This window comes from Heteronotia binoei, chromosome 5 (assembly GCF_032191835.1).
Source record: "Heteronotia binoei isolate CCM8104 ecotype False Entrance Well chromosome 5, APGP_CSIRO_Hbin_v1, whole genome shotgun sequence".
NCBI lineage: Eukaryota > Metazoa > Chordata > Lepidosauria > Squamata > Gekkonidae > Heteronotia > Heteronotia binoei.
Genome location: NC_083227.1, coordinates 155,082,268 through 155,094,350, shown reverse-complemented (window position 1 = coordinate 155,094,350; position 12,083 = coordinate 155,082,268). Strand labels below are relative to the sequence as shown.

At 42.5% G+C, this 12,083-nt stretch overlaps 1 protein-coding gene across 1 annotated transcript in view; it reads left to right on the top strand.

The window, feature by feature from the left end:
* Nucleotides 1-12,083, top strand: part of DOCK2 (dedicator of cytokinesis 2) — a 536,841-nt gene that overhangs the window by 128,401 nt on the left and 396,357 nt on the right. Inside the window, exons 24-25 of the mRNA XM_060240619.1 lie at nucleotides 539-609; nucleotides 1,622-1,728. Coding sequence (XP_060096602.1) covers nucleotides 539-609; nucleotides 1,622-1,728 — 178 coding nt within the window. The remainder of the gene's footprint in view (nucleotides 1-538; nucleotides 610-1,621; nucleotides 1,729-12,083) is intronic.

The following is a 12,083-nucleotide window of genomic DNA, read 5'->3' as shown; positions in this document are numbered from 1 at the left end:
AAACTGGTCCCTGGTGCCAAAAAGATTTTCTTTATTCATTGATAGAATCAGCTAAATATTAACACTGTTTTGAGAATGGCATATATGTTTGTGTATCTTATAAATATGCAACATCTTTGTGTATGAACAATGTGTTTAGACAGAGGGGTTTTTTGTAGAAAAAGCCCAGCAGGAACTCATTTGCATATTAGGCCATACCCCCTGACTCCAAGCCAGCTGGGACTGTGTTCCTGCTAAAAAAAAAAAGCCCCCTGTTTAGATAATTTGCATGGCATACAGCTTTGTCCATTTAAAGCATAATTGAATGGAAGCAAATTCAACCGGTTTGTTCCAAGTTTATTCTGTGGTGATGCGTATAGTAACTTGTGTGTTCTGACTTCAGGTGTAGATTATTTCTGAATTTTCCATTAACTGTGTAGACCTGAACCTGAAAAAAAAAAATATGTGTATGATTGGGCTGCAAATTCCATAAGATATTTGAATGTAGTCTGCAGGCATTTATGAAATAAACAATGATAATTTTTTTTTCCCTATTCAGGTGGCCGCCTTGAAGTATATTCCATCTGTTCTCCAGGATGTAGAAACTGTATTTGATGTCCGGTTACTTAGGTAAGCTAATGCGAATATTTCAACAATCTGAAGATGATTAAATGCCTGTATTTTAGCAGTGATATTTTGCATGCCTGTGGTTCGTCTAGTATTGTGGTTATAGCTTCAAGCATAAATCAGGTGATAATGTTTGTACAATAGAAAATATGGTGCTGGCTGAATTTAACCTATGGGTTTTGTTTCATACGGCTGTCCTGCTAGTGGAGGCAGATCTGTCCCCGCTATTGTCTTCCCTAATTCCCTCCTGTAATTCCTGAAAAGACATTGCTGCGGGAGGGGGAGCATTGCTACTAAAAGCAATGAAAATGGTGTGATTTCTGCACCTTCCCCAGTGGTGGTAGGATTCAATGCTAAACACTGAATTATTTTATAGTCAGAAAAAAATACCATAATAATGGGTTGGATCCAGAGTAAATTTTCCACTAGTTGAAGGATTGGGATAATGTCTACCAATTGCTTCAGCCCCCCAATTTGCCTTTCATGCGGTTCCTGAAGGTTCCTTGTCCTCTTGGAAGTGGTCTTTAGGGAGCTCAATGGGCTGTAATGGGAGACAAGGAAGTTTGAACATGTGAATGAAAAATTTAGTTTGAGTCTTTCTCATTGTGGATGGAATTTTCTGACTAATTTATTACGAGGAAAGGACATCACTACCCATTTGAATTGGTTGTCTTGCATTACCTGTTCTTAGAAATCTGTGGAAAGATACATGATAAAAGGAGTTGCTTTTGCAGGCCTCAGATTCAGTGGGAGTTCACAGGAGCGTAGCTCCTGAACCTTTCTGAGAGTTCCACCTCCTCCTTCCCACCTTGCCCATTGAACAGTAGGTGCAGCTGCATAACCCTGGATGAGCTCCACCACCTATTTTTCTACAAAATGACCCCTGCACATTTGTGGTCATACACACCATTACATTTCCAAAGACCAGGATGGGTCTTGAAGCTCTTTTTTTTTTTAAAAAAAAAATATGCCTCATAACTCTAATCTAACCCGTATTTCATTCTTTTATTTGCAGCCAACTCTTGTATGAATTTTACACTTGCATTCCTCCAGTTAAGCTGCAGAAGCAAAAAGTGCAATCCATGAATGAAATAGTACGCAGCAACCTCTTTAAAAAACGAGGTAAGTTTGTACTGACTTTGGACTATTTCATGTTAGAGAAGAGTTCAGCCTAAACACTTAAGTACTTGAGGAGAGCTGAGCCTGGCAACTGATGGGAGTGTTGGGGGTGGGGTGGGGGATGTAGGTGACATAGCATTCTCATGATTTATTTATTTATTTACCTTAAATTTGTATGCCACCCACTCCACACATGCTAGCAGGTGCAAGTGGAGGAGTGGGGAATCAAACCCGGTTCTCCCAGATAAGAGTCCGCACACTTAACCACTACACCAAACTGGCTCTCCAGGTGCAGGGTACATAGTCTCATTATGGCCATTCACTTGATTGGTTGGGTAACCTGATCTGATTGGTCAAGTTTCATTGGCCGTACATTTGATTGGGTAATTACGGCACTCTTCCACCAGGCATTTGTAAACTAGACTGCTGGCCACTACAGTCCTAGGTAACTTATGAACCATCCCTTGTAATCCACTGTACAACAGCTGTGGAGAAGACAATTTAAGATTGTCTTACAGAGAATCGACAACTAAGATTGTAGCACTGAAATATTTTATGTATTTTATGTTTTTATACTCTATTATGGTCCGTGGTTTTAATGTATTACTGTGTTCACTCACGCATATGCATGTCTTTGTGAGCCGCCCTGAGCCCGCCTAGGCGAGGAGGGCAGGATACAAATGGAATAAAATAAAAATAAAATAAATATTACATCTAACTTTGGGACATTTCTTGATTCTGGGTGGGCCATGCTGGCTGAAGCCCCAGTTTTGGTCTTCGAAACTGTTGGACTCAATTTTCCTGAGTAACATCTGGATCAATGCTTGTAAATGTGCTTAGCTGAGATATAGATCCATTAGCAACCTGGCTGTTGCATTTTGCACCAGTTGCAGCCTCCGAATTTGAGTCAAGGGCAGCCCCATGTAGAGGGCGTTACAGTAGTCTAATCTCAAGGTGACCGTCGCATGAATCCCTGTTGCCAAGTCATCGCGCTCCAGGTATGGAGCCAGCTGCCTTATCCGCCTAAGTTGGGAAAATGCAGATTTGGCAATGGCTGCTACCTGGGTCTCCATTGTCAGCGAAGGCTCCAGGAATACCCCTAAGCTCTTGACCTTTGGAGCTGGTGCCATAGGCATCCCATCAAAGGCCAGCAGAGGGATCTCTATACCCAGACTGTCACGTCCTAGGCACAGGACCTCTGTCTTTGCTGGATTCAATTTCAGTCAACTCCGCCTGAGCCATTTCACTACGGTTTGCAGTGCCAGGTCTAGATCTTCCAGAGTGCAGCTGGACTGGCCTCCCATCAATAGATAGAGTTGGGTGTCATCCGCATACTGGTGACAACCCAACCCATATCTCCGGACAATCTGGGCAAGGGGGCGCATGTAGATGTTAAACAGCATTGGGGAGAGAACCGCCCCCTGAGGCACACCACATACAAGTGGGTGCCTCTGGGATGATTGCTCCCCTATAGCCACCCTTTGTCCCTGGCCTTGGAGAAAAGAAGTAAGCCATTGAAAGGCAGACCCCTGAATCCCTGTGTCAGCGAGGCAGCAGGACAGTAGCTGGTGGCCGATTGTATCAAACGCAGCCAACAGATCTTACAACAACAGTACTGCCAATCCACCCTGATCCAGATGTCTCAAGAGATCATCTATGAGGCAACCAGTACCATCTTCGTCCCATGGTCCGGATGGAAGCTGTACTGAAATGGGTCTAAAATGGAATCGTCATCCAAAAATCCCTGTAACTGTACTGCCACTGCCTTCTCAATGATTTTACCCCAAAAAGGGCAAGTTTGACAAGGGCCGGTAGTTTGCCGATATGGCCAGGTCCAGAGATGGTTTTTTGAAAAGAGGGCATAGCACTGCCTCCTTAAGGGGTGTGGGAAAGGTTCCTTCGATCAGGGACCTGTTGATAATCTCCTGCAATGGGGCTTGCAATTCTGTCCAGTAAGCATGTATCAACCAGGATGGACACGGGTCCAAATCGCAGGTAGTGGGACGTACAGTACAGAGGACCTTGTCAACTTCCCCCAAGCGGAGTGGAGTGAAATGATCCAGAGTTAAACCAAAGGACGTGCTCGGAGCCTCGAGTTCATTTACTGCATCAAAATTGGCGGGAAGATCACGGTGGAGTGACAGGACCTTATCTGTGAAAAAATCTGCAAAAGCCAATTTCCAATTCCTTATCATTTGGTTTGCTCTGTGGCAAGTTTGTAAGGATCCAAATTGTGCTAAATAATTGGGCCGGGCAAGAATTCGCAGATGCAATCTGGGTCGAAAAGTAAGCCTTCTTTGCAGCCTAGGTTGCCATCTCATAGGACTTCATAATAAGCCTATAAGATGTTCTTGTTGCTTTGTTTCGGGCATGCCACCATCGCCCCTCTAGCTAATCTAAGTTGCCATTTCATCAGCTGCAATTCCAGGGTATACCATGGTACAAGCCATGAATGGCAACGAAGAGGGCACTGGGGAGTGATCTCGTCGATGGCTGCAGAGAGTTGTTGGTGCAACGTCTCCGCTAGTTCATCTAACGAGTTGCCAGGGGGCCAAGGATCCCACAGCCATTTGAAGCCGCATCGGGTCCATCTGGCTTTGCAGTCTACCTTCAGGACCACCTCTCCCCATACATATCCCAGAGAGCACTATGTTCAGGGTCCCAAAATCTTCTTAAGATCCCCAGACCGAAAAAAGCTCAGTTGTCCACCACCAGAGCCAGAGCATTCTTGGTAATAGCCCCCGCTCTGTGGAATGCCCTCCCTGAAAACATCAGGGCCCTGCGGGACCTGCCACGGTTCTGCAGGGCCAGCAAGACCGAACTGTTCAGACTTGGTTTTTAACAGTTAAGGGGAGGTGGCTATTAATTCACAGCACAGACAATCTCACTGAAGTAACATAATTGGAACCAGAAACATCAGAATAACTAGGACATCAACGTGCATCTTGGACTTTTAATGACTATAAAATGGAAATGATTTTATTGTATATTTTGTTTTTAATATTTTATGTTATTTTTATTTGTTGTTAGCCGCCCTGAGCCTATCAGGGGAGGGCAGGATATAAATCTGATTAAATAAATAAATAAGATGTGTATATGTGGGGGGAAATAAGAAATCCAGCAATTTTAACAAAAGAAAAATGTGTTTTAGGCAGCTTTCATGCACATTTGATAATGCAGTTTCAATGCATTTTAGCAGTCATTTACAACGGAATTTTCCTGCGTGGAACAGGAAACAATTGCTAATGTGCGTTGAAAGTGCATTATTCAACTGTCAAAGCCACTGTTGTGTGTGCCCATGTATCTTGTATGATGTGGTCCTTAGGTTAGCTTACTTCAAGCTCTGTTTGTGGCATTTCTTTGGGCTTTTTCTAGTATACGTGACAAAATATGCTCTGATTGCTCAAATAACATAGACATGCATAAATAGATAAATAACATGGAAGCCTACATTTCTGTAAAGCATTCTGAACAATCTGGTTGTTAATGTAAAACTTAGCAGAAGAAGCATCATGAAGAAAACAAGTCCCTTGTATATTAACAATAAAGAAATGTTATTCCAAGTGTTCCTATATATGAGAAGTTAATAGTGAAACAGTCTGGTTCCTTTCTGCTGGTAAGAGAAGCAGTCTGTTTTTAATTGTGCCCTGAGGCTTGCACAATGGAACTTTTGCACATTTAATGAGAGTAAATAAATGAACAACCTCCATTTACAGTGGAAAACATTTTTTTCCTTCAACAAATCCAGACCTATCAAAATAAATAGCTTAAAATGATGTCTTTTTTCATAATCATGCTACTTAAGAGAATTTTTAACAACTCTACAAAAGCATTATACAAACATACAGTGCTATCAATACCTTCTCCCTCCTCCCACTCATCCCTCCCAAGTTTCCCTTTAGTCTATACTAGGGGTGGCCAAATGACAGTTTGGGAGCTACATGTGGCTCTTTCACACATATTGTGTGGCTCTCGATGCCCCCACCGCCCTGTTGGCCAGCTTGGAGAAGGCATTTGTTGGTGGCTTGGAAAATGCTATTTCCCTCCCTGATCAATAAGCCTCTTGGTCAGTTACAGAACTTGGTGTCAAGCATAGGAGTTTCAAAAGAACCAAGCAATGATTTAGAAACAAAGTATTGTTTTATTGATAATCCATTGTGCTCATGGAAGATGATGAAAATACTTGACTGCTCTTTCTCTGCAGTGTTGTAATGAGGTCTTGGATCTCATGGAAGTACTCCAAAAAGAATGCTGAGTGGCATTTCCACAATTAGCAATCTTTTTGTCAAAATAAATCTTTTGGGAAAGGGGGGGTGTTCATATTCTGAAAGCTGAATAAGCTTGGTGAATATTTTGACAGCAGCAGTTGCTGACTACTTTATATACTTACTTTAAGATTTTTTTAATGGATGAGGTCATCTGTCCATTGACCGTTATGTTGAATATTACCTTGAAACACTGGGGGTGATATTAAAAAAAGGGCTAGGTTTTCTAAGTAGTAAAGATGGAAAAACATAATTTTCTCTGGCAAACTACATGGTTTGGCTTTTAATGTTGCTCCCCTCTTTTACTTCAGCATCCCCATTTCCCATTTAATAATTACAAAATAAATAAAAAAAATCTGTCTGCATGCCAGGTATTAGAGATGAAATCTATGCATTTTAAAGGAAATTACAGAGATTTAAAACATGTTTAAAACATAATTCCCTTTTTATGTTCAAAAATTGGCATTAAGCACACAGCTTAGTTGCATTTGTATTTCTTTGCATTATTTGTACTCAAAGGAAACCTCTTGTGAAATTGCTTTGCACATAGATGAAATCTGCTGTTCTAAACAGAGTAGTTAACAATCTCCCACCAAGGAGGGAAATGTTCTTGTGATCTGAAAGCTGCGTCAGTGCTATGTAGGATTTAGCTATTAATTAATCCAGTTCTAGTAGTTAAAGGAGAAAAGCTGAGTCATTGAAAAGCAAGATTAATATGGTCCATCTGGAGAAAAAAACATTATGACTGACATTTATCCTTTTTTGGCTTCTGCTATATCCATTAAGGAAATTTGATACATAGGGTAGATGTGGCTGCATATAGAAGTCCATGACAATAGGTGTGGGATTTTTGTTGTTGCTTGCTGACTGAAAACTCTGTTGCTTCCTCCGTTTGTTTGCCTATTGACCACATCGCTTTTGGAGTAAAAGGTGATTTGCGATTGACATGTCTTCCCCTTCCCACTTTGTGTAGGTCGACCGCTTTGTTTTCTACTTGCAGTTTCAAATCACTTTTGTAATTATCCAGTTAAAATGTAATTGATATTTTAAAGTGCTTTCCACTTCTTTTTTTGTTTTTTAAGACTGAAATCAATCCCAACAAGCCACATGGAGTGTGGCTTCATGATGTTCCAAATATAGTTTAGAGACCTCCCAACAATGCATCGAGTTGCCTACTGTAATGGAACCCCACCCCAGACAGCAGCCAAGTCCCACCACTGGCTGGCAGGGAGTCCCAGTTAGACCAGGCTCCGGTGCTCCAAGGTCCCTTGCAAGCCCCAGGAGTCTAACCCAGGTCACTAACTCTGCCACCACCCCACTGGTCCCTTAAGTCAGAGGTTGGGGAAGTCTCCAGTCCTTACCGGGAGACTAGCAGCAACCCTGCAAGGTAGGCGCACAGAACAGACAAGGATTATTATCTCAGTAGGTAGCCACGATCTCAGACACTAGATTTAGGCTTTTGAGACTTGCTAGCAACAGACTCTACACAACTTAACTGATAAGAAAATATTTTATTATGTGTGCACACAAGAATTAAAATTAAAGTTATAGGAAGGAATGAAACTAACAGACCTATGCTTAACCAGCCTTACTTAACATTTGGCATAGTTACCCAAACACAGTCAGCTTTAGTCATGGCAGGACCGTAAGTTCTCAGTGTTCAGCCAGGCACACCAAAGGTACACAGAAGATACTGCCTTAGTTCCAAGTAGTTCTGAGAGAAGTCAGACTCAAATTGGGCTTTGAGTAGCCACGCTTTATAGCCAGGTCCAATTAATCGCCTGGTCTTGCAACCAATCTTCCCCCAGAACGATGAAATCACTATCAATTACTAATCAAGAAGTGATTTAGAATAGTTCTAATTCTCACCCTTCCAGCTGTATGGAATGTTCTTTCTTAATTAAGGAGGCTCTCTTCCTGGCACCAACTGCAGCTGGACCCTGTTGGCCAAGGTCACATACCAATCCTTATCTATACTTACATAAACACTGAATCTCCAGGCCCCAAGTCTGAGTTACAACTTAGAATAATAGGCCTCTTGACCTGAACTTTTGGGCCAGGCCAGAGACCCGATTTACAACTTAGAATAACAAACCTTTTAGCCTGAACTTTGAGCATCCCAAGATCAAGACTTATACAGCGATTTATAACTTAGAATACCAAACCTCTTCACCTGAACTTTAGGCATCCAGAGGCCAAGGCTTGTATCAATGGTTTAGGGGACCCAAAATCATTACACCCACCAACAGCTGAAACACTGGCTGGAGGAAACATGAGGGAAATGAGAGATACCAGCATTGGCACCAGTGTACCAACATAATTTCTGGTGAAAACACAAAGTGATATCAAGGACTCTCTGGGATTTGCAAAAACTCTACTGTTTTACCATAGAATTTTTACAAATCCTAGAACATCCCATGACATCACTTCCAGTAACTGGGACCAGTCAGCCAATCCCCCCTCCCATAGCAGATTTAATTAGCTAGAAAGGGCAAGGTCATAGAAGCAGGTGGTAGACCTCAAATTTCTAAGGATCCTGTCCATATCCTCATGCAGACCAAACACAATTGGTCAAGTCAGCACCTTGGCACTATCTATGACTTTGCTCTGTTCCTATCTAGTTTAGCCCCCATTAAATAAAACTACAAAGAAAGCAAACAGAAGTTTTGTAAAACATATAGAAAGATATTTTAAGATACCAGCTAAGAGCAAAGATTTCTTCCACAAGTCTTTTGTGAAAGTGGGAAATAATGTTAAAATATGTTTTTACCGCCCTCGTTTAATGTTTATAGAAGCTACAACGAAGTTGATCGTTGATTTAAAAAAAACCACTGTAGCCAATAACATTTCTGTGCTGTGAAAAGCTCATCTGAAAATGTAATCTGTCCTAAAGCCTGCCACTTGAATCAGAGCTGGAAACTAAAACTTTATGAATATGGCATGTCACACTCACACAACAGTCCAAAATCTAGGGAATTGTTCATATTAAAATCAATGTTAACAAGTTGTTCAAGTAGTTACACTTTCTGGCAATGAATCTAAAATAGGAAATCGCAGAAATCTTCAGAAAGAGCATGTTGCAATCAGTGTTCCCTCTAAGCTGAGTTACTGTGAGCTAGCTCACAGATTTTTAGCCTTCAGCTCACACTTTTTTGTCTTAGCTCAGGAAGGATGACCCCGGAACACACTAATTTATGCAGTAGCTCACAGCTTTAATGCCAGTAGCTCACAAAGTAGAATTTTTGCTCACAAAATCCTTTTGTTTAGAGGGAACATTGGTTGCAATTGATGGTGTGTATACATTAATAGTATAAAATGTTGCTTGTTTATTGAAATGGCTATAATGCAGTCCTTAGCAGCGCTGCACTGTTCTAAGTCCATTAAAGTTTGTGATTTTAACGGTGTAATTTTGTTTAGAACTGCACTGTTAATCTAGAATTGTATAGGTCTATATAATTATGTTTTGACTTGGGTAAATCACTATAAAAGAGACTATTTTTATTGCTGTGTTCTTAGTTTCTGGCGCTATCCTAACTAAGGAGTTGTGACTCTCAGCCCACATTATTCATTTTCTTTATTACATATCTATTTCCCTAGTATTTTTAAATTTATGCCTTTGAGCAAGTATACTCAGTTAGAGGAAGAACTGTGCACAAGTGAGCCCCACCTGCGCTATCTCTTCCTTTCCCAATCAAATCGCTCTTTACACCCCACTCTTCTTTCTCTGACAAATAGCCAATCAGAAGGAGATTATTTCTTTTTAAATGACATCTGATTCTGATCACATTCCTTTGGTTTAGTATTTTATGCTACAGAAAAACTGCTCAGCTTAGAGAATCTATCACCATTTTGGTGGTACTCTAAGGCCGTTTTCCCACTGACCTTACTCCGGAGCAATGTCCCTCTTCACCGCGCAGCATCTGCGTGGATTTCCCACCAACTGCTGCGCACAACCAGGAAGTGCCGCGGCTTTTGCGTCGCAGATGTAAACCGCTAAAAACCAGTTTACATCTGCGACGCAAAAGCCACGGCTCTTCCTGGTTGTGCGCAGCAGTTGGTGGGAAATCCGCGCAGACGCTGCGCGGTGAAGAGGGACATCGCTCCGGAGTAAGGTCAGTGGAAAAATGGCCTAAATATTTACTGAACATCTGGTTGCAGTGACAAAGATGGCTAACTTTCACTTTGTTGTCATTCATTTATTGGACCTCTTTGCCAGACTGGCTGCTAGACTAGTATGCAGTGTGGAACCCAAATAATTTTTCCTCCCAAATGACTGCAAGTGTTTCATAATAGTAAAGGAGATCTTGTGACAAACATAAAAGCCACAAGGCCTCAACGGATCTCCGATACAGTTTAAGACATTTCCTCCCCTTGACCCTTTCAGTTGTTCTTTTCCTAATCATTTAAAGCTGATGTCATCTTGAGTGTCTCACTGTCTTGTATTATTATGTCCCTCCCCCATTCAGCTCCTGAATCTTTTGATATAGGTAGGAGGTAAAGGTGAAAGAAAGTAAACACAATGGTATGGAGTACCAAGAAAGTGACCAAAATGGTACTTCCCATTTGAGCCCACAAACAGATACAGTACCAGTACAAAAACTTTCACCTCAGTTAGGAGAGTTACTGTCTGACAGGTGAGAGGGAAACTCCAATGAGGATAATATATTATGGAGAACCCACAACTTAACACCTAGTTTCCCCCCTCCAGCAAATTCTTAGTAGGAGCTTATAAAGGAATACCACTGCTTTTTTGTGGCTAAAAGTGGTTTCTCTACCCACTTAGCTCTGTTTATATGCTCAGAAGTTATATTAAAGAGCACTACATCTTATGATCAGACTACTTTAGACAGTGCTTCTTTGTTCTGAAGATAGTTTCAAGAGGGAAGCCATGTTGGCCAGTAGTAGAACAATTAGGTTTGACTCCAGCATTGCAGGGCCCCCAACCCCTCAGGCTTCCCACAATGTGGAAAGCTTGTGCGGGGCTGGGAGCTGGGGCCAGTGCTTGCGTAGTATGCTCCTCCCAAGGAGCATGCTACACAAGTGTTACAGCACTACCCTGACCCCACTTAGGCTTCCTGCGACAAGGGCCAGGGCTGGCACTTGCGTAGCGTGCTCCTTGCAAGGAGCGTGCTATGCAAGTGTTGCAGTGCCCCTGATCCCTCTCAGGCTTCCCACAATGTGGGAAGTTGGGGGCAGGGCTTTGCCTGGGGCAGTAAAAGCCCCAGTGCTGCTGCGGTCCTTGTGTCCTTATATCCCAGTCTGAAAGTGGGAGGGGTGCTGCAGGGATAGGAGTCAGGATGCAGTGTACCTCTGTATCTGCTTTGCTTCTCAAAAGCTCATCCCCCCAAAATTGGGGAGCCAGTTTGGTGTAGTGGTTAAGTGTGTGGACTCTTATCTGGGAGAACCGGGCTTGATTCCCCACTCCTCCACTTGCACCTGCTGGAATGGCCTTGGGTCAGCCATAGCTCTGGCAGAGGTTGTCCTTGAAAGGGCAGCTGCTGTGAGAGCCCTCTCCAGCCCCACCCACCTCAACGGGTGTCTGTTGTGGGGGAGGAAGGTAAAGGAGATTGTGAGCCGCTCTGAGACTCTTTGGAGTGGAGGGCGGGATATAAATCCAATATCTTCATCTACCTCACAGGGTGTCTGTTGTGGGGGAGGAAGGGAAAGGAGATTGTGAGCCGCTCTGAGACTCTTCGGAGTGGAGGGCGGGATATAAATCCAATATCTTCACCTACCTCACAGGGTGTCTGTTGTGGGAGAGGAAGGGAAAAGAGATTGTGAGCTGCTCTGAGACTCTTTGGAGTGGAGGGCGGGATATAAATCCAATATCATCTTCTTGTTAGTCTTTAAGGTGTTACTGGACTCAAATCTAGCTCATCTTTATCCTCCCTTTTCTCCAAGAAACTGAAGGCTGCACGTGCAGCTCTTTCTCCATTGTTTTATGTTCACAAGAACCCTGTGAGGAAGGCTAGACTGACAGTACATGACTGGCTGCAGTTACAGTTATTTTCATAACAGAAACTTGAATTCAGGACTACTTAGTAGAATAGTAGTTATTCTGTACTTTTGGTCACTAATGTCCACATCCAAGGA